Source organism: Protomyctophum bolini (genome assembly GCF_963924005.1).
Source record: "Protomyctophum bolini genome assembly, chromosome: 6".
Classification (NCBI taxonomy): Eukaryota; Metazoa; Chordata; class Actinopteri; order Myctophiformes; family Myctophidae; genus Protomyctophum; species Protomyctophum bolini.
In genome coordinates, this window is record NC_137867.1 from 26,192,485 (window position 1) to 26,216,918 (window position 24,434).

Consider the following 24,434-nt stretch of genomic DNA (forward strand, 5'->3'; position numbering starts at 1 on the left):
AATATATCTACATTGCCGTATTGCTACTTTTACTAAAGTAAAACATGTGAGTACTTCTTCCATCGCTGAAACATGCCCATGCCACCCTTTCTTTCTCAAACCCTCCCTGTCTGTACTTCAGCCAGCCTTCCTGTCCTATAAAGCAGAGTGATGCTGTAAAGTCAAACTATTAAAAAAAGGATTCCTGTCTGGGTTCAAAGGTATTGTGTGTGTGTGTGTGTGTGTGTGTGTGTGTGTGTGTGTGTGTGTGTGTCTGTCTGAGAAAGTACAGTTTAGCAGCATGACATCACTGGTGCTAGTGGGTGTTCTAGTCACTGACTTACAATAATAATACTGTACAGTCCTGTCCGCACGCTCGCGCGCACGCACGTGCACACACACACACACACACACACACACACACACACACACACACACACACACACACACACACACACACACACACACACACACACACACACACACACACACACACACACATCAACACAGAGGGGCATGTGTCCAGTGTAAGTATTATTTAGCCTTTGGAGTAAAACATGATGCTGTGAGGCAGGTGATATTTTTAAGGTCCTGGACTCACCAGCTCAGAAGAAAATACTTCATCATTTTGTCACCATGTTGTGTGTGTGTGTGTGTGTGTGTGTGTGTGTGTGTGTGTGTGTGTGTGTGTGTGTGTGTGTGTGTGTGTGTGTGTGTGTGTGTGTGTGTGTGTGTGTGTGTGTGTGTGTGTGTGTGTGTGTGTGTGTGTGTGTGTGTGTGTGTGTGTGTGTGTGTGTGTGCGTGCGCGTGCGTGCGTGCATGCATGGCTGAGTATTTCACAAGCGCCCTCTACTCTGTGATGGTTGTTGTGTGAGAAAGCAGCGGCCTGCTCTCTGAGACAGCAGAACCTCTGAGCTGATCAGGAGGTGCATCGGGGTTCAGCTATGTAAATATTGCTCTTTTAATAATGATTATTACGCTTCTTGATTTATGCAGCAGCCCCGTTGAAATGCCACCGCTGAAAACAGACTGCTACAGGGGAGGGAGGGGGGGGGGCAGGCAGTCAAAGATGTGAAACGCTTCTTTTCTTTCAAACGGCTGTGTGTGTTTAAGAGGGCCAGACTGTTGGTGTTGGGCAGGGTTAGGCTGCGGGGTTTATGAGGCCTACGGCTGAAAAATGGACTCCTCGGAGCCCGCTAGCTTTTAAACAAATTGAAACATTTAGTGAAGTTCCACATACCACACTGTGACTTGGACGGTGAGAGAGGCTGAGACTCAGTTGTGCCTGATGACAGATATGTTTGCATTGTTCTGCTTCGCTACGTTCTGATTGATCATCATTAAACACCACATATGATGTGGACATTTTTTGGCATTTATAAGCAGACATTCTCATCCAGCAAAGTTCAATAATAGAATACGCTTGAGGTCCTATTGTATAGCGCAGTAACATTTACAACCAACTGCTAATAAGAAATACCACTACATTTATGCACAGATACAATTAGTGGACTAAATTTAGGTTGCCTCACACTAATATCCAACAATTTAACATGGCTACCTATTTACAGGGATAGTGAGAGGGCCACGGAAGATGAAGGGGGGATGAGGAGGAGGAGGAGGAGGAGGAGGGAGGTAGATGAAGAGACCAGATAGCCGTAGAATTAGTGTCTCTCCATTGATTAGCTGTAGACGATCCTGGCTAACATTGATTGTCTCTCAGCAACAGTTTTACAGGGATTTGGGCTGAAGACTGTGGGCCGTAGAGGCAGAACAGAGAAGAGGAGACTGACAGAGATCTGAGAGGTATTTCTGATGTTGACGGTTTGTTAGTGCGTGCAGGCTTAAATTCCATCCCAGCCTTCTGTGTAACTGAATCTGAGAGAGAAATGTCCACTAAACGGTGTAGATTAGAATGCTTTGTTCTGAATAGAAAAAATAACTGCATGTTAATTAAAATCTCAGAGTGTAGAAATGGACCCTTATGGGTTTTTTCTCAGAGTTTAATGAACACTGGATTTACATCACTAAGTATAAAAAGTAGTGTATAGTGTAAATGTTTTCACATAGTTTTATTTGACCTCTTCGCAGACAGAGCAACAGACTGTAACAGATGTCTATGCTATATTACCACATTTAGCTGGGGACCCCTTGGTACCCCTCAAGGACCCCTTGGTACCCCCTCAAGGACCTCTGATGGTCCCCGGGACCCCTTGGTACCCCCTCTAGGACCTCTGATGGGACCCCTTGGTACCCCCTCTAGGACCTCTGATGGGACCCCTTGGTACCCCCTCTAGGACCTCTGATGGGACCCCTTGGTACCCCCTCTAGGACCTCTGATGGGACCCCTTGGTACCCCCTCTAGGACCTCTGATGGGACCCCTTGGTACCCCCTCTAGGACCTCTGATGGTCCCCGGGCGCCATTCTGAGACCCACTGCTGTAGAGATGACAGTGTTTAATGTCCTCCAGACTAACCGTTGTCTGAGTTCAGTGTGTGTGTGTGCCGTAACACCTCTGAAGCAGATAAACCCATCCTGCATTAGTGACATTATTGACACACACATCACTCGCACTGTGATAGACACAGCTCACACACACTCACACACAACTGAATGTTCCAGTGCGCTCACGTGCATACACGCGTGTGCACACACACACACACACACACACACACACACACACACACACACACACACACACGTGCACACACACGCTCAGTGCTCACTCACACGTATACGCACGCTCATCACACACACTTTCCCATTTAGATGCCAGTGGTGGTAGAAGCACCAGCTAAGTGTTTTCAACTGATAAATCATTCACATTCCATTCTACATGATCCTATAGACGCACGCCCGCACACACTCACGCACGCACATGCGAGCGCACGCACAAGTAACAAGTCTGACCTATTGGCAGGCTAGACTAGATTTTATCCATTAAGTGCATGTTATTATCTAGAGCAAATTATGGATGTAACATTCAGACCGCTAGATTTAAACATATATTATCACATCATCTGCCTTGGACTTAGTTTTTTATTTGTAAACCACATGTCGTGCAATAGCGAAGCTCAATATGCCTTGAAGCAAGACACAAACTAAAAAAATGGGGGAGAGAGTAGGCTATGTTTTTTTTTCTCCAATATACATTTTTATATTATGATTAAAATCAATCAATCAATCAATCAATGATTTCATGAAGAAGGAAGCAGGTGCTGTGTGAAAGACAGATTCAGATTCCTCTGTTATGGGGATTAAATGTGGGACTTCACAAAGGACAGCGTGTGTAACCATGAGGCCAACCAGAGTACCAACATTCATTTGAAGTCAGATCTAAACGTGAAACGAACTCAAACACTACATAGTCATCTTGCTCCATAATGAAATTGATATATAGCACCATTTGGTGTGTGTGTGTGTGTGTGTGTGTGTGTGTGAGTGTGTGTGTGTGTGTGTGTGTGTGTGTGTGTGTGTGTGTGTGTGTGTGTGTGTGTGTGTGTGTGTGTGTGTGTGTGTGTGTGTGTGTGTGTGTGTGTGTGTGTGTGTGTGTGTGTGAGTGTGTGTGTGTGTGTGTGTGTGTGTAGACACACAGTGATAGAGCAGTAAGTGAAGGACTAACAGTGACAGAGATCAATGACTGAAAGAGTGGTTTAATCCTCCCTCTTAGACTGATACACACTGGCGTGTGTGTGTGTGTGTGTGTGTGTGTGTGTGTGTGTGTGTGTGTGTGCGTGTGTGCGCGCACACGTGTGCTTGAGTGTCAGTAATCCCTCCTCTTACCGCCACAACCCTCTGCTCCTTGTAAATCTTACAAGCGTAGACAGATTAGCCCGATCCTTTCCTTCTCTCTCTCTCTCTCTAGCTCTCTCTCTCTCTCTCTCTCTCTCTCTCTCACACACACACACACACACACACACACACACACACACACACAAACGCCCTCTTTCCCTTTCCTCCTCTCACTCTTGTGTTTCCTTCACTCTCCATTTCTCTCTCTCCTTTTTCTACGATACTATATGTTGCTTTCAGGATGGAGTTGTAGTTAAATGTATAGGTTATTAGACAGTCCAGTGATCAAACACTTGTGTTTGATGCCGTGTGTAGTAACTAAATTATTTTCTTCTACTGTGCTGTACTTGCATTGAATGAGAGACCCTGTTGTCCCTGTCTCTTTTAACCCTGATGCCCCTAATAGGCCAACAGTGATGCCCTTTGCTAGGTAACCAAAGTAAACAAATTATAATAAGTACCACATCTTTTTCTGCTTTGTTTGGAATAAAACTTGACTAAGAGCTTTTCGGAGGGATAATCGATAGAGAATTTAGTTAAATATTACAACTAAACGTAAAACTTATATACAAGCTCACAAACTCATCCGTTTTTGATGCGCTGTGAGCTTGATAGATCTGCAACTCGTCCTTCATGTTTTTCATGCCAATAAACATCTGCTTGACTATTGCCACAGTGACAAAAAGCTAATGTTTAAGTTAGAGTAACTTCAAGTGCCGTCCACTGTGACAGTGGACATCAGTTTCTGCTTGGCTTCGACAGCACGGCGGACTCTCAAAGGCAATGAGATTTAATTTCCTTTTATACCATTGAACCATCACTTCCATCCATGTGTTGTCGATAAATAATTTTTCTCCGAAGTCCCCAAGGCGAATGTTGTGCGTTTGTTGTACAGGCATAGAGATTTTACAGACCAAGTGGGGAATTGCACCCGTAACCCTGACAGCGCTGTTAGCCACATTTTCTAGCAGCTGAAATAAACAACATGTTATATTTGGCTGTTCATCTTCTGCATGGAATTCGAAGCGATGGTTTCGATAAACAGAGTCGGTGAAAATGTCTTTGACAGGACAGCGTCCAGCAAGAAGCCAGCTGCTGGGGTTTAACTATGAAATGTGAGAGGACTCTGCTGCCCTACACAGCCAAAGAGCACCAAAAAATTACTTCTAAATTTGTCTCCTGTCCCACCAAACGTTTTGTTGGTACAGAAGGGGATTGTATATCGTTTAGTAGTATTTATGGCTATAATATCCGTTGATATGAAATCTAAACCCTAGTCAAGAGCTTTGACATTTAAATCACAAATAGTACTTACTGCTGGCCTGGTTGCCTTTGTAAGGCAGTACTACACAGTACACACATTCATTAGAGTACTGGGTGTGTGCAGACATCTTCATTTTCTTCTTTTTTCTCCGTTTCCCAGCTGTAATGTATTGACTAGAGCAGCAAGGTGGTCTAGTGGTTAGAAAGACGTGTTACCAAGGGATCACAACTTTGATCCCTGCAACAGCCATGTCTGTTATAGTCCCATATCCCCCTGGAAAATGGAAATGCAAGTTTATTTGTATAGCACACAAACACTAAACAAAAGACATTATAACAGAAGTAAGTATTAACAAAGATAAGTTAACACCTAACTCCTAGTCCTTATAGGAAACAGCTATTCATCAAGACACACAGAAACACAATATGAAGAGTCACCTGTGTGGACATTGCCTAAAGTCATCAGCTAAATTCCTAAAATGTATCAAGTCTCTGTGTGTACGTCTGTAAACCACGTAACTCGAGAACTCCGCACCGACTTCAAATTCGACACACACGTTCCACACCACCACAGGGAATGCAGTGCCCGGTGTCGAGTCGGTCGGACCCACAGTTGTCCAAAAAGGCCTCTGCCCAGGCTCTGGACCGGGCCCTTGTGCAGAGTCCATATATGGAGCTGGCCTGTTCTGACCTCACAACACTCCATATTTGGGCATGCCTGACACAGAACTCCATAAGCTGGCCTGTTCTGACAGTGTTGCACCACTCAGTTCACACGGGTGTGATTTTTAAAAACACAAACAGCCTACCTTATATTTACTTCTAACCTACTGACCTACAGTACTAGTGGTAATGCTGGTCAGCAAAGCTCACATTAATGTCTACTCTTGCTAGCCTAGATAGTGTTTAGCTGTTATATTCCAGAGAATTGTTGGTCTGGTCAGATACTCTACAGAGTCACCTTAGTGACCCAATTCCTAAATTCCAGTGACCTGTCTTCAGGTCACGAACCAGTGCTTGAGAAGTACTGCCTGCAGAGTGTAAAATAGGACAACCACCAACCCGGGAGGCTCTTAAACACACAGTGATTTGTTTAACTGCATGTCAGTGATGAACGGCTGAGAGTAACAAAAGCTTTAAACAACAGAGCTGTAACATTTCACGGTCTTTGACGCTTTGGTCTTCAGTGCGCAGAGCTCAGATACAGTACAGTACATCACATCACAGCACAGCACAGCACAGCACAGCACAGCACAGCACAGCACAGCACAGCACAGCACAGCACAGCACAGCACACGCACACGCACACGCACACGCACACGCACACTCCCTCTGCACTCCAAACAAGCAGCACTTAGAGAGAGGGAGAGAGAGAGAGAGAGGGGGCAAGGGGAGGAAGGATGAGAGAGTATGGGGAAATAGGTTACAAAAGGGATGAGTGACGGTGAGAGGTGAAATTGAAAGTGTAAGAAAAGACGGGGAGAGTGGATGAAGAGAAGAGAGAGGGAGATTGAATGAAACAGAGGAAGAGAAGAGTGAAATACATCAATATTTAAGCATTGTTCTATGTAGGTAGAACCTTGGGTTCTATAGTTGTCTGGGCATGATATAAATCCAAATTATGTTGTCAAAATCACACTTTTTGCTTGTAAACGAAAGCCATCAGAGTGGATTCTGGTATACAATTTTTGGAAAGTGATTTCTGTATTCATGTTACTATACAGGTATATTTGTCAGTAAGGAAGTAAGCACAACAAAATGCCATACTGTATATCACCAATATCAGTGTAACGCAAGCACTGACTCATTTCTACATTGGCAGAATCCACAAACTTGTTTCAAGAAGAAAAACAGAGTGAAAGAACAGAAAGACAGATGCCGAAAACAAAAGATACTCAAAAAACGACTGCAGGATGAAAAGAGATTAAGATACAGACATATATGTAGATATAGACAGAGAGAGCCCTTGCCAGGCCATTAAATGCTTGCATGCATAGCTTTATAAATACAATTTCCCTGATTATTGTCTTCATCATTTCAAGTATTGATGGTGTGTTGTCTGTGTGGACTGGAGAGGAGAGTCCTATCGACTTAGGTCACTGTGTCACTCTACATCCCCTCGATGCAGTCACACACCATTACCACGTTGATGACATGAGCACGGCAGGTCATGGATGGACGGAGGGATAGATTAATGCTGCATGCCGAGAGAGGGACAAATTGCGGCGGGTGTTGGATGGGGTTGCCTATTTCAAACCACTTATTGCTTAATAATTTGCAGGATGGAAGCTTGCATTGCTGCGGCTGCTGTGTTTTCCCCCATTTATTTTTTACCTTGAGCCCTATATGCTTTGTTGCATGATGAATAGCCAATCTTCAAGCTCACAATGCACCTGTGAACTCTCTTCTTTTTTCCCCTCTATACCAAATCTCTTCTACGAAAGTTGCCGATCGACAAGCTTGTTGTTGTTAACTTACCGTATAAAGATGTGAGTTAAATTAACACCCCAGGCTTGACTGTATACAATATATTCCAATGCTATACTACCCTCTGAGATCATTCCTTTGGCCGAGATACAGTGGAAGAGTGAGAGTAACACACACTCAATGAGAAATCACCTTGGAGATTTGGATTCCAGCAACATGTGTGATATTTCGACCTTCTGTACCTCTTAATGAAGGCATGTGTTTTATGAATGGCTGTTCGTACCTTCCACTGTTATACAGCTGTACTATTTTTACACCGCAGAGCTTATTTCCCTGGTTGAGACACTGGCAGGGAGAGTTATAAGGCTTTTTAGCAGGAGTAAATCAGCTGTGTATAGTGTATAACACCCAGCCTTGCCTGTGGATAAGAGGCTAATGATTTGCTGCCGAGCTTTGTTTGAAACATTTCAAACATGGTTGTTACTTTTATGCGAAGCTGCGAAGCCGGAACTGGTCATAATTCCTTGGTAAAAAATATGACTATAACCCTAACCACAACTTAACCTAACTCACTGCCATATTTGTTCTTGAAGGCTGAAGATTTTACAATACTTCTCGTATACATGTGTGTATAGGCACATTATTAAAGCAGCTGCCCTATGCAATCATGATGCAGTCTAGTTGATGTAAACAGAAACTTAAATAATGTATGTTCAAATTGAAAGTAGCTATAGTCTTCATAAACAACCAAAAGCATCACTTTTTATATATTTCACTATTCATTGTTGTATATCCTTTTTGTCGAGTACTTTGAGAACATCTGTTTTTTAAGAACTACTACATGGAGGTTATTATTGTGACAGATGCCTTAATGTGATATTGATATTGTCATAAGAGATTATACAATAAGAAATTATGTCACACTGGGATGTGGGAAGCGACCACCATATGCACTTGTTAATGTTGAAGTCAGGGTAGTTGCATATTTAAACTGACCTACAACTTGGTGTTTTCAGCTACATTGGCCCCGAAATGCTCTCCAGTGGCACTGGGAAGTTTTGATTGATTGATAGATAGATTTAAATGTTTTATTAACAAAACATGCATAACCATTTGAGAGCTTATTGCCATTATGGTCCTTTGAGTGCAAATGTGTGTGTAAACAAGCGGTGCCTTGGCAGCCTTGTGTTGGGGGACATACAGCCTTGGGGGACATACAGCCTTGTGTTGGGGGACATACAGCCTTGGGGGACATACAGCCTTGTGTTGGGGGACATACAGACAATTACAATCCAGATTCCATATACATTCATTTAACTTTCAGCTAGACAAATACAAATAGCAAAGAACAGGTATACTGTGAAAAGAACCTCTTACAACTCAAATAATCGAACTCTGCCCCAATATCTTTTTGAAGTTACACCCATTCTTATCAAAATATAAAACAAGGAAAATAAACTGGGCTGTAGCTCTTTCAAACCAATTAGCCGTCTCTGTAATTATAAAATACTTATCAAGGCCCTCTCACATTGTTTGGAAAAAATAATGCTGACTATTATCGATCTGGGCCAAATAGATTTTATTTCTGTTCGACAATCTTTAACAACATGAGACGTTTTTTAAATATTATGTATTCTGCAACACAGAGTTCCAATCAGAAATGATTGTTTCCCTTGACACAGAAAAAGCTTGGAGGTGTCTGCATTCTCTGCAAATTATCTTGGAGAGATTTGGGTCTGGCCTTCCTTAATTGGATCAAGATAATGGAAACATTCAACAATACCCAGTGGTCTCAGTGTATTAGTAATGTCGGGGCCTTTAATGTCCTTGAAGTAATTAAATCGCAACTATGAACTGATCAACTGAATATAATGTATTATGCAGCATATGTCTAGTATTGGCTGGCTTTTTATGTAGCCTGGCTTGCACTGTGTGATCCTGGGTCTAGAGTTGTATTTTTGTTATTTTTATTATTTATAATCACCACATTACCATTATGATGTATGTTTTCATTCCTTCTTGTGATTTGTGTGACCCTGGAAGCATGTGGGACAGGGGTATGTGTTGCTCCTCAGCAACACTCATCCAGTGTGAAGTTGATTGGATGTGGCCACATATCGGTATCGGCCAAAAAAACTCAAAAAGAATATATATATATCGATATATATGCTTGTTAAAGTTGCATGAGTTTTATGGTGTTTGTGATATGAAATGTAAGCATAATCACAGTAAACATTATCATGTCAAAAAAATTGACTGACTCCAGTCACTTTCAGTTCAGCACAGCTGAGGTGTGTGTGTGACTTTCCAGCTGACACTTATTGACACACAGGGCTGTATTTTGCGGGTCTAGGCGGTAGTAGGCCTACCAGGTCTTATTACTTAACTTAAGACCTGGAGGCGTGGTCAATGCTCTTTGGACACTCAGAATAGCCAAATGGCTCCAGGTCTTAAGTTAAGTAATAAGACCTGGTACTTAAGACACGCAAAATACAGCCCTCAGTGTTACACAGTATTATCAAGGCAATAATGTTGTGTTTCTGGGGAAATAATAACGCCAAAAGGAAATACCAAATACCGGTATCAGTATCGGCTTTGGCTAAATTGTTATTTTAAACATCGATATCAGACGAGAATTTCCATATTCGTATCCCTAGTTGTCGAGATATGCAAAGGACAGGCAGACAGACAGACAGGCTAGCTAAGCATACGTAAACAATCCATATAAACATAGCATTTGCCCCAAGAAGTCTCTGACTTGTATATGACAAATCAGTGTTGTCCATGTCTTTATTATACCCCCCCCCCCTGCAATGTAATACATCACCCGCTGCCTTAAAGGGGCAGACCACCCACAACACAGCCCCAATTAATCCACGTATGGACGGATGTAGCTGTAGTAGTGGAAGGAGGAGATGAGAAGGAACGGTCCTCTATACAGCTACAGCAGATGGATGGATGGGCTGTCGGGAGTTTTTTTCAAACAGACACATTATTACTCCTCAAGATGGGAGGGGAGGTGAGGTGACGAGGGGGTGTAGAGGAGAGGAGAGATGAAAGTGGGAGGGATTAAGAGGAGAAAAGAGGAGGGGTATGGAAGGTGAGAGGAGGGGTGAAGAGTAGAAAGAGGGAGCTATACGGAAGGGGAGAAGAGTGATGGAGAGGGGAGGGGACAGAGGCTAAATGGGTCTGGAGAGTGACTCTAAAAGAATGATGAAGCTGTCATGTCATTACAACAGCCGGTAGCCTAAAGGTTAGAGAAGATGACCTGAGACTGGAAGATCACTGGTTAAAAAAACTCCTGGGCAGGAAACCGTGAGTGTACAACTCTCTCTCCTCCCTCAACCACAGCTGTTGACGCGCCCTTGAGCAAGACATTTGACCTTGCAACAATTGCTCATTGTAGGGGCTCTTAGTCAGACAGTACATAGACTTCTTTACAGCGTAGCTCTCAGGTGCTCGTGGATTTGAACCAGGTTAGACTAAGCAAACATCAGGTTTTGTTTTTGAAGAACTGAACAACTGATTTAGCAATTCTAGTTCTGCTATAGTGTATAATTTTATTAGTCTTGAAAGATAATCAGTTCCTTTGTCCACTGAATTGGTACATTGGAGAAAACAGGCCTTTTGTCTGACTTTAGAAAAACACACAACAAAGAGTCACAGTAGAAATCCCCCTCAAGCTTTTTCCATGACCTTTATTGGAGTCCTCCTAACTTTCACTCCAGATCTGTTATTGGTCAATCTGGGAACCTGTCTGCAAAACAAAGGGAAAACAGCGCCCTCTTTTCCTTTCTGTCTCAAGAGACTATAGTTATTTGTGTGTCTATATTTTCCAGGTCTAGGATACGGAGGTGGACATTCCGTTGTCGTCAGTAGTGAGGCCTGCATTAACTCTCAGCCTGTGTATCTATGTTGAACAGATCTATGATGCAGAGGGGACCTTACAGCACTTTATTGATGGGAATGAGCCCAGTAAGTCCAGCTGGATGAGGTACATCCGCTGTGCCAGACACTGTGGAGAGCAGAACATGATGGTCGTACAGTACAGGTGAGGAACACACACGCACGCACGCACAAACACGTGTTTACATTCTCTGTATTATTATTTTTTTTACAAATAAACGCCAAAATGGGCTTCTATAGGCTTAGAGTATTTGTATATTTGGATGTTTTTGAAGTTATGTTACTGTATATGCTCTCTGTCTATCTCAGCATTGGTGTGTCCAGTCAGCTGGTTTGTGTTGTAGATGTTATGATTTGATATCGGTGTGGAATTCTCTTCAAAGAGCTCGGTGATGGATCATCTCTCAACAGGAATGATCACATTACTCTCTGACACTAACCTCCTCTGACATCATGTGTCCTCTCTCTCTCTCTCTCTCTCTCTCTCTCTCTCTCTCTGTCTCTCTCTCTCTGTTGCCCTTCTCTCATTCGGATTCTGTCTCTCTCTCTGCTCCTTCTGTTTCTCTACCTCCCTCTGTGCCTTGGTATATATCTCTCCCTCTATGTCTTGCACTTTATCTCTCGACCTTCTATCTATCATTCTCGCCTATACTCTCTCTCTCTCTCTCTCTCTCTCTCTCTCTCTCTCTCTCTCTCTCTCTCTCTCTCTCTCTCTCTCTCTCTCTCTCTCTCTCTCTCTATGTGGGACTTCTTGTCTCTCGTCCAGGACCAGTACTAACTACATGTTGTCAGTGGAGGGAAATATTATCCCAAAGCTACAAAAATGTCTTTGATGTTTCTGGGCAGGGGCTGGCCTGTTGAGGGTATTGAATGCATACACGCACGCACGCACCCACATGCAGCATGCACGCACACACGTATGCACGATGCACACACACACACACACACACACACACACACACACACACGTATGCACGATGCACACACACACTCTCACCTACTCATGTCGCACACATGCGTTATAGCAATATGCGCATGCATGTGTGCTGATGAACGAGCGAGAGAGTGAGAGAAAGTGAGTGTGTAAACAAAGTACAGATGCAAATGAGCACACACCAGCATAGACATTGAGTCAACAACAACTCTCTTCACTTCACTTACTGCTCAATGACTGTGTGACTATGCGCACGCACGCACGCACGCACGCACACACACACACACACACACGGTACACAAAGTACACACACACACGGTACACAAAGTACACACACACACGGTACACAAAGTACACAATATCAGACCTATATGTACATAAATTAATGGGTGGTTCTTTAACTCTCTTTTAATATCTTTCATTCGTGCACTGAGAAAGACACACACACATACTGTACATACACACATTCCATGCATGTACAGTACAGACTCTGTGTGTGTGTGTGTGTGTGTGTGTGTGTGTGTGTGTGTGTGTGTGTGTGTGTGTGTGTGTGTGTGTGCGTGTGTGAGTGTGAGTGTGCGTGTGTGTGTGAGTCAGACCACCCATCGCTCAGAAAACAGTGTGTCTGTCATCGAGCTGCCCAGTGCGTTAACACTCCTCCATTTATTTGTCCATTTCTCTGTTTACACTGAGCCCAGGCTGACACACACACACACACACACACACACACACACACACACACACACACACACACACACACACAACTAAGCACTACAGAATGTACTGTACTGGCCTACATCATGTACACCACTATATCCTTACTGTTGGGCAGAAACTTCCTATCTCCATATTCAATACTTTTTTAACGTATAACTTAACGCCCTACTTGAGCAATGAGCATACTACAGCATCAAGATCACACAAAAGCTTTAGCAGATATACAAGCTTGTAGCTTGTAGATCTGCTACTTTCTACCCGACAGACGATATACTGTACATATAAAATCACACCCGTGAAGTGAGGGGCGCTAATATATTAAAGTCTAACTCATGTAGTCATGTTGCTATGATTAGGTGATGTAATGCTGATGTAAAACAAACGGTGACAAAACAAACATTAAAGGCTTTAGTGAAATGAAAAATAAATTATTCACACTTTTAGATGATATCCGTGGTCATCATATGGGCAATGGATGCCAAAAAAATTGGCAAATTCTCTATTACTTGTTTTAAACTTAATCATCACGCTAAAATATGTATATAGGTATAGGTTAGAAATAATCTGCTGGCTTTTCCCCATGTCTCCCTGTCACTTTGTTTACAAACTAAATTCACGTGCCGGAAGTCACAGATGTTGAGACCCCATAGCCTGGAGGGTCTGATCTTCAGAGCCAGTGTTTCAGGCTGAAACTTCAAAATAAAATGTCCACCATTTCTGTTTCCCTACACCTTTAAATTCTCTTTATTGTCAATGGCGTTTTTAAAGCAAACATTGAACTAAAAACAAACATAAATTTCCCCTTCATTGTCAATGGTGTTATTAAAACAAACATTGGACTAAAAACAAACATTAAACCCTAATGGCGTGGTATGTATTCTTTTTGAGGGGCGCTAGCCACACTACAATGTTAGTGCAATAGTATAGTAGGCCTACACGTTTCTTTTTTGGGGAGTTGTTTTGTAGTACTTGTAGTAGTATTTGATTTATAGTGTAATTGTGAAATAAAGCCTATTTACCAGTAAGACACCCTGGGGGCGAGAAGTGCGTGCATGCACGAGGTGAGGGCTGGTGCTTTGGCCATATATGGAGCATGTCTTGAGTGTACAGGGTTTGATGAGGTCAGATCAACATATGGAATGTCAGAACAGGTCAGCTCCATATATGGAGATGTAAGGGTAGCAGCGAGCGGGGTCAGTGTCTTGAGTGTACAGGGTTTGATGAGGTCTGGCCATATATGGAGCGTGTCTTGAGTGTACGGGGTTTGATGAGGTCAGATCAATGTCAGAACAGGTCAGCTCCATATATGGAGATCTAAGGTGATGAGGTCAGTGTCGTGATCTTCATATATGGAGACGGCCATATATTGAGTGTGTCACGAGGCGTGACGGACTGACGGCCATATATGGTGGCATGACGGAGTCACTGACAGGTTTTCATAGTAATCTGCGACCTACAGTCACAAAAAATAAAATGGGAATATTTATTAGAACATTTTCAAAAATTACAGAAATGTGTTACTGTACACATTTGCAAATGGGAGCATACATCATAATATAATATATTTAAATGGGAGCATACATCATAGCATAATATATTTACATCATCATACATCAGATTCATAGCATAATATATTTACATCATAGCATAATATATTTCAAATGGGAGCATACATCATATAGATCACACATCATAGCATAATATATTTACATCATACATCATAGCATAATATATTTACATCATACATCATAGCATAATATATTTTGCCAGAACTGAAGCATAGAAAAAGGATTCATAGCAGGCTATGTTTTGCGGGTGGTGTTTTGCCAATTATTTGGGGGCACACTTGCAGTTCACTCACGGGCCCACATAGGTTGAGAATATATAGGCTACTAGAAAACACACCACATGCAGGCTCATACATACTAGTGACCACACAAATAAATATACACTGCAATATAGAAAACATGAGTTCAATTAATACCACGCAGCCATGTACAGTAGGCTATATATCATGTGACACACTCAATTAAGACTCGATTCAAATGTTTCCACTATAGTAATAATAATATAGCACGGTTCTCTCTGTTCTGTCCAGGGAGGTCATTGGGTGTGTTTGATTTATAGGCTTGTCCATCCCAAGAAGCACAGCATGCCTGTTTTAAATCCACATGTTATACCCTCTGCTCCGTTCATTTGAAGGCTTATTTCTGTACGTCATTTGATATGTTTGGTTTATATCCTTGCTCCCTCCCAGCATGCAAGTTGTGTTTGGTTTTTTTTACACGTTATTTTCCATTTGTGCTTCATCATACAATAGAGACCAAAGGAAAGATGAGAGAGAGAGAGAGAGCTCATAATATCACACCACACGTCCATGGTATGCTCCTTAACACACTGAGCCAGCATATGGCAGTTTTAAAGCACACACACACTGTTATACAGTGGTAGGGTTCTTTATTTTTCAATACCTGAGAGGCCGTTGGGTATGTTTGATTTATAGCTTTGCCCCACCCTGTACACAGCAGCATGTCACATTTAAACACATTCATTTGTTTTAAATACATACATGGTGCCATGCGTTTGGAAGTAGGAGTCTTTCTTTTCTATATGGTGGGAGGTCATTGGGTATGTTTGATTTATAGCCTGGTCCCTCCCTCCCGGATTTGTTTTCACATCTCGCCCAACTGCGCCTCAACCCCCCCTTCGCCTCCCCCATTCAGCCCATTCAGTGTGGAAAGAATTAATATAATTCTCACATACGCACTACGCAGGCACGCACGCACGCAGGCACGCACGCACGCACGCACGCACGCACGCACGCACGCACGCACGCACGCACGCACGCACGCACGCACGCACGCACGCACGCACACACACACACACACACACACACACACACACACACACACACACACACACACACACACACACACACACACACACACACACCCCCCCACATGGCTCCATCCACCTTGTCTCATCCTCTTAGACCAAAGTATAAGCACTGTTTGGACATGGATCAAACACATCTCTGTTTGTTAATCATTCACAATGCTCTGAAAATGAGTTGTTGTTTGTTGTGTGACAGTTGTTTGGTCAAAAAGTAGAAAAACATGTTGCTGTGTTTTCCCTACATGCATTGTTACTAAAGAGAGAATACAACTGAAACCAATTTAATAATTTATACCTGTAGAACAGGTTCTTATCTATATGTTCCTTTCTTTAAGGTTGTACTATATCTTTACCCATGTTGTTCTTTAAGGTTGTACTATATCTTTACCCATGTTGTTCTTTAAGGTTGTACTATATCTTTACCCATGTTAGAGAATTTTATTGTGTTATCAACTCCAACAAAGCAACTCCTGGATGTTCAATCCATTTTTTTTTTCTTTCTTTCTTTCTTTTTTTCTTTCTTCCTTTCTTTCTTCCTTTCTTTCTTGCAGGGAATGCATTTTTGTGTGGTTTCACTTCATTAAATAAGCCCCATGTCAGGGCTGACATCCCCTATACTCTCTATCTCTCTCGCCCCATTTTTGTCTCCTTCTGTTTTCTCACTTTTCTGGTCTGCCTCCCCTATACTGTTTTCTTTTTATCATCTTTCCTACTGTCTATTTTCTCGCTGTCTGTGTATCTCTCACTTTTTATCCCTCACTTATTATTTTTTGCTGTGTTTGCTCTCTCTCTCTCTCTCTCTCTCTCTCTCTCTCTCTCTCTCTCTCTCTCTCTATGTGGAGTTTTTCCACATTCTTGCACCCTGTCCATCAAAGAGATGAAACCTAATTGACGCTGCATGGCTGCATTTACACTGAAACCAAACTCGTAGGTGTAAAATATCTTATCCTTTCGCACCTTTTTATATAAACATAATTCGGTAGAAATCTGGTTCAGTGTGCTCTTTCTCTATTTATACAGTCATAGGAAAATGTCTGATCTTGCATGAAGAGTTAAACTGGCATTTTGGCTCCAGTGTAAACACAGCCTCTGAGGGTCTCAAACCATTTAGGTTTTCCACACACTTGTCTAACATGGTTTGGATGTGATTTTGAATATGAATGTTTGAACTGCATGAAATATGAATTAATTGTGCGGATGTGATGATGGGATGGAACATAAATTGGATAAAATGGTATACCGCCATAGTGCACATGGTGTTAAAATGGTGTTTTGAATGTATCAGGTATTATTTTAATATTCAAAGTGATCCAGTGATGGTCAATTACTGTGTGCAATTGTAGTAATATTTGTACAGCAGTAGAGTGGTGAGCAGTATCATATTATTTCCTAGAAGGACCTCGTCCAAAGTACGACAGAGGAACAGATGATTTCCTAATTGCTGCTAATCATTATAATCTTGTTCTGTTCTCAAACAAAAAGGATCTGAGTCTGACTGAAGACAGAGCTGAAGAGTTCTCTACTGTTTCTATAACATACTGCTGTAGTTCTCTACTGTTTCTATAACATACTGCTGTAGTTCTCTACTGTTTCTATAACATACTGCTGTAGTTCTCTACTGTTTCTATAACATACTGCTGTAGTTCTCTACTGTTTCTATAACATACTGCTGTAGTTCTCTACTGTTTCTATAACATACTGCTGTAGTTCTCTACTGTTTCTATAACATACTGCTGTAGTTCTCTACTGTTTCTATAACATACTGCTGTAGTTCTCTACTGTTTCTATAACATACTGCTGTAGTTCTCTACAGCAGGCCGAAGCATCATGTTCTATTTCTAATGCTTTTTAGAAAATGAATGGCATCATATCGAGTGTCATACAAAAGTCGTGAAAATACCCGATCTACAAGCTCACAATGCCTCGCGATGCGAAGCGTTGTGAGCTTGTAGATAGGCTATTTCTGCGTTTTAAAATGTTTTTAAAATAATACTAAAACTAATGGTTCTGGATGTACAAGGTCTGACAGCAACCTGACAGCAACGATATTTTAACCAGAATGATTCCCATTTTGATCTAAATTCTCTGGCTTTGTGTGTGTTTGTCCAGGTCATGTATCTTCTATAGAGCCTGTATGGACATCCCCAGGGGGACAGAGCTCCTAGTGTGGTACAATGACTCCTACACTTCTTTCTTTGGCATCCCACTGCAGTGCATCGCACAGGACGAAAACTGTAAGGATTCTCTCCTCTCCTCTCCTCTCCTCTCCTCTCCTCTCCTCTCCTCTCCTCTCCTCTCCTCTCCTCTCCTCTCCTCTCCTCTCCTATTTTTCTTCCCCCCCTCGATCGTTGTTGTATTCTCTCACACATATCCCTCACATTTCTCCCTCCTCTCTTGTCCAATCCAATCTCCCAGATAAGACCTGCACACACTAACACAACACATGTGTCCACACACACACACACACACACACACACACACACACACACACACACACACACACACACACACACACACACACACACGCACACGCACGCATGCGCGCACTGTGTGTGTAAAGTTCTCGTGTGATTTGATTGTCATTGGCATCATGCTTAGAGATCAGATGGCTGATATCACACTAGTTCTGTGCTCTAGGCTGTTTGCTTTGTGTGATGTTTCTCTCTCAGTCAGCAGGGATGGACAGATATTATTGTAACGACATGAGCAGAAGATGCACATACGTGCACGGAAAACCAACCGACATACAGTACACCCAGAGTACGTGAATGTGCACAGCGCTTTCAAATGTCGAGTTTAACTTGCACCTGTGACGTGGACCACTTTTGATCAGCTGTCGTATCACGGCACAAATGCAGAGCTGCTCGTCTGAGCTGATGCTCTCTCTTATATCTTGCTGTCGGCCACGGAGGCACCCACACCCGACATCCCTCCCTCTCCTGCTTAAAAACACTACATTAAACTTATTCTTACCTAATATAATATTAGTATACGTTATATTAATTGCGGACTTAAATGGAGACCTATCAACCCATTTTGACCTGAGATCAGATTCTAAAAATGTCTTCTAAATCCTGACAGTTTTCTGAAAAAGCTATGTTTCTATGTCAGTCGTTCTTCGATTTTTCAAAAATAGCAGACCTACAAGCTCGTAGCGCGTCACTCGGTGCCGCGCTACGAGCTTGTAGATCTGCTATTTTTCAATAGCTAAAGCATAACATAATGCTAACACCAAAAGGGGTTCCCGCCCAAAATGGGTTATATAGCACCAATATAGGCGTAGTCAATGCTCTTTGGCCACTCAGAATAGCCAAATGGCATTGATCACGCCTCCAGGTCTTAAGTTAAGTAATAAGACCTGGTACGCTAAATACAGCCCCTTGTCTATTAATTCCATTACGAAAACGATTAATATGTTAGCATCTCCAAGATAACTATAGCGTCCCTATTCTGAGGCACACAATGCATTGCGACACATTATGAGCTTGTACATTAGCTATTTTCAGCAAAGAGATTTGGTATAGAGCGGGAAAGGTATAGGGAGCCTAGTAAGGACCCCTGGGGGACACCGGTCAACAAAGTATAGGGGTTGAGTGGCTAACTCCTGAGGGGACATTTGGTTAGATATCCCTTTGGCATTAAAAGATATTTCCCATAATGTCTTGCTTCTGTGCTTCAAGAATTCCATCTTTATGGAAACACAAGCATTTGTTTTGGATTTAGTTCTAATTGTATTACCAAGCTTAAGCCCTTCTGTGGTAGGAAAAAATAAAATAAAATAAAAAGAAATCCTCCACCTCAAAAAACAATGTCGCCAACACCGACATCTTTTAAACCAACTTTAGGCTGATTTAGTGTTCTGACGTGGACAATGTCTGTAATGTGTGGCCTTACTGAGAGCCTGTGAATCACTATAGAACTACTGTGGCTTGTTCCACATCTGTCAATGAGCACTTTCACTACACACACACACACACACACACACGCACACACGTACACACACACACGCACGCACGCACGCACGCACGCACGCACGCACGCACGCACACAAACACACGTGCGGCCGGACGCAGCTCTGATCTGTACGGCTCGGCTCATACATTTGACAAAAGGCACTGCCAATTTGTTTTAGTCAGAGACAGATTTAAAGGGAGCAGAGATGACTTCTCTTGTCTATTACATTTTTCTCATTCGGATTCACATCACATCATTGATATAGTGTATAAATCATCGCTGTCAGGTAGAAACCTTGTATGTCCAAAACCTTACACAATCGATCCAATCTAGTGATTATTTTGTCACAAGCTCTTATAAATAATTTTCATTGGTTAAAAGCGCACGCGCACTACAATACTGACATTGTAGTATGGCAAAGTAGGCCATTAATTAATGGGGGACAACAAATTAAAGGCAGAAAATAGACAGTTCTGCTGCGGGTTATCTATTCTAGAATCAACTATGAATCTGCATTTTGTTGGATGTTGATTTGATTGGATGTTGGTTTTGGTTGGATGGTTAAATACTAAATAGATGTGCTTACAGAGGACTCGGCTACACTCTTTCTCTCTGCCTCTCACTCACTCTTCCTCTCTCTACTCCCTGCTTTTCTTCACGTCTCTCCCTCGTTCACTCTCCTTCTCTCTCTCTCCCAGTCCTTTCTCTCTCGATCTACCATATTGTTTACATCTTGGACGTTTTATGACCTCAGATTCGTCAGTAATTTTGTTTACATAGTGAATTTTTCCATCCAAACTGTTGTCTGCGGCAACCGTGTGGATTTGATAGATACAATATTGCAGAATCTCTAACAAAAGCTTCTACACAAACAGAAACGAGATGCCGTAAAACAGGCTTCGTACGAGTCTGGAGTGAAAGGAAAAGTTCACATTCATTATAATCATTCAGATTCTAATGAAAATAAATTGAGCTAGGAGTCTTGATACAGTTAAACAAGACAGTGCTTTGTGTCACAGACTGTCATGTTGTAGTTGGCAGAGTGCATCAACACATGCATGCACGCACACACACACACACACACGCACGCATGCACGCACGCACGCACGCACGTACGCACACACACACACATGCGTGCACACACACACACACACACACACACACACACACACACACACACACACACACACACACACACACACACACACACACACACACACACAGTCTCCCATACCCATACAGAATACATTTATTCTGTATATCTATGCACGCACACACATTTCAAAACCACAGAAACATTTCTAACATTGTTTGTTACATTAGGATCTTGTATCTAAGCTGTCTGCTCTAATCTAAATTGGGGACATTATGCTACAAACTAAATTTTGAGTTATATCAAACTAGACTATAATCAGTGGATAGCAAAGCCTATTGCTTTTGTTATCCACTGATTATAGTCACAATGTATAACCTTCAGTTTTCTGTGAGTTTGTTCCAGATTTGTGGTGCATACAAATGCTGCCTCTCCATGTTTAGTTTTGACTCGGCAGACATAAAGCTGACCTGTCCCAGATGACCTGAGATGTCTTGAGGGTTGATGATGTAGCACAAGATGGAGAATTCTCTTTTGTCCCTAAACCATTCAGTGGTATTTTATGGTCTGAATGGGGAGTGATGTGATCTACTTTTCTTTATTACTAAGGACTCGAGCACTAGCATTCTGAATCCACTGCAGTTGTCTGATACATTTTTAGGTAGACCTGTAGAAAGACAACGTTGCAGTAGTCGAGTCCTTGAATCTTTTTTTAAACATTTACTTATTGGTAATGCACACATTATTATCATATCACTCTTTAAAATATAAAAAAACAAAAAACAAAACAAGATATACCGAAAATGACCTTTAATAGATTATTGAGGTTATTGAGGATTATTGAGGCTAACTTCGTAAATGTCTTACTATATGGCTATGTATTTTAAACCTTTAATCTTTTAATCTTAACGTTCTGTAAAAAAGAATTACCAAGCAACTGCATGCTGTTGGTGTTTAATCACCACTAAATAATGATTAAAGTTAATTGGTGAGGTAAGTCCATAAGTTTGCTCTCTCAACCATTACTCACTGCTGTTGACATGCCCTTGAGCAAAGTATTTAACCGGCAGCCATTCCAATGGCCAACAGTAGAATACTGTGGTTTTACCGGTCAGCTCCTAGCTGACAGTCAACAGTAGAATACTGTGGTTTTACCGGTCAGCTCCTAGCTGACATTCAACAGTAGAATACTGTGGTTTTACCGGTCAGCTCCTAGCTGACAGTCAACAGTAGAATACTGTGGTTTTACCGGTCAGCTCCTAGCTGACAGTAGGTGTATATCAACATCTCTCTTCATGCACCTATACTTCCTCAAGCCATTGCTGTAAATGTGATTGCATTTCTTGTCCAATAGCTTGGTCAAATAAGGGTTAAATAAATTAACTGCAGACAAACTTCAAAGGCACTTCAACTGCTGTTTTCTGCTGCACAAACTGCACACGCACATACCATACACACACTCGCACACTGAAGATGTTTACTTCTTCCCCCCCCCCCGTTTTCCCCCAAAGTTCCTTCCAATCATCCTGCTTTAACTTGACGCTCCGCAGCCTCTATGACATCTAACAACAAAAACATGTTGCGGACAAAAAAGACACAAAACGTTACATGATTTAAGTATTTTTATTATATTATATTATATCCCCAGGGGTCTTTATTGAATCAGAGTGAATGAAGGGGACAAGACTTCTCCCACATGTATCAGGTTACGGCGGCAGGATAAATGTGTGTTTCTGTACACAGCGTGTCGCAACGGGCAGGAATGTGGGGATGTGGGTTCTCTGTGTCCGCAGATGAGTCTGGAAGGAGCATTCAGTGTCTGGTCCCAGTCAGGAGGGAGAGCAGAGGAGAGGGAACTAGGAGGGGAGAGGAGAAGAGAGCGAACTATGAGAGGAGAGGAGAGGGATCTAGGAGGGGAGAGGAGAGGAAAGGGAACTATGAGAGGGGAGGAAAGGAGTGAGGGTCAGAAAGGCAGACGGAGACAGAAAGGCAGAGAGAGATGAGATAGGAGAGATCAGACAATAAGGGACGGACAGAGGACAGAGAATGGGTGAGGTGAGTGGAGAGGAGAGGGCGGGAGAAGGTCATCATATGGTTCTTATAATAATAATGAGGTGGAGGGAGGGAGGAGGTGAGGCCTGTCTTGTAAAGAGCATGCTGTTTACCGGCCAGGACTTAAAGAAGAGAAACGTATTGGTTTCTGTTGTCTGCCAGCAGTACAGTAGCTGTGGAGGGCAGAATGAGATATGAAATAGACATGAGAGTCAACATGAAAAAAAAGGCAGAGAGAGGTGGATGGAGAACACATAGGGAAGGGGAGAAGAGGAAAGGAAAGCAAGCTGTGCTGGCTAATGAATAGAACGATGGAGGAGACGAGTTGACTGAAGAAAAGGAGCATACAATTAAATCAATTAAACCTCAACGTCTAACAAATAAAATAAAAAAGTTTCTCTCTTGTTTTTAATGATATTTCCTTCAGGCATAGGATGTTTTTATTTAGTATTGTTTGCATTGTACCAAGTTCTGTATTTAAAATAGTTTTAAATATGAAATAGATCATAAAATAGTTTTTAAATGAAAAATACTTTTAAATGTAAAGTTAAGGACCCAGATATGATGCTAACAAGTACTATCACCAGTATATTATTTAAAACATATAAAAAATGAAATGCTGTATTAAAACCTCAGTAAGATTAGCATTCGTTTAAATATTATTCAGAGGAACAGAGGTGTTCAGTGAGGTGTCACAGCACACCTGTTCAAAAGGCACTGGAGGAGGTGCGTCAGGCAGGAATAGGAACAGGAATACCATCACCTGTATCTGATATATATATTGCATGTATATACATGTGCAATTTATATTTTTGTATATTGTTCATATCAATAAATATGAGTTTGTAAGTATAGTACTTGATGAGGCAGATGCCTCATTTTATCACAAAACTCTTCATCCCTGTGTGAGTAAAATTATTTCCTCCCCCACCCCACATCAGACGATTGTAAATAGTTTATTGGGAAAACACCGACTCTGCAGTGTTTGAAATACATCTGCATAATTCTCACATTTGAATGATGTATTTCATACACAGCCAAAATAATATTGACATACGTTTGTATATATGTGATGTTTGTAGCAAAATGAATTGAGCGTGTGCTCACAGTGCGTAATGCATAAGTCAATAGCGCCACAGGGAATTTACAAATGGTATAATTATCTCCTCATAAGGTTATTAACAGATCAATGGGCCTGTTGGCTGGCTAGCAGAGCTCAACTGATGAAGGATGGACGCTTATGACGACTCCAACACAGAGGCAGTCAGACTCCGTGCTATGAAGTTCAGAGCCAATCTAAATGCACAACACCGACACGGGTGATAAGGTGACATTTAAGAACGTTTATTTCAAGACAGAGGATGGCTGGGAGTTGAAGAGTGACGCTGAATGGCGTTGGCAGGCTGGAATGGCAGGCATAT

The 24,434-nt window shown here is 42.0% G+C and overlaps 1 protein-coding gene across 1 annotated transcript in view; it reads left to right on the forward strand.

Moving 5' to 3' along the window:
* prdm6 (PR domain containing 6) overlaps positions 1 to 24,434 on the forward strand; it is a 57,349-nt gene that overhangs the window by 19,536 nt on the left and 13,379 nt on the right. Inside the window, exons 5-6 of the mRNA XM_080766477.1 lie at positions 11,386 to 11,513; positions 18,024 to 18,148. Of these exons, the coding sequence (XP_080622603.1) occupies positions 11,386 to 11,513; positions 18,024 to 18,148 (253 nt within the window). The remainder of the gene's footprint in view (positions 1 to 11,385; positions 11,514 to 18,023; positions 18,149 to 24,434) is intronic.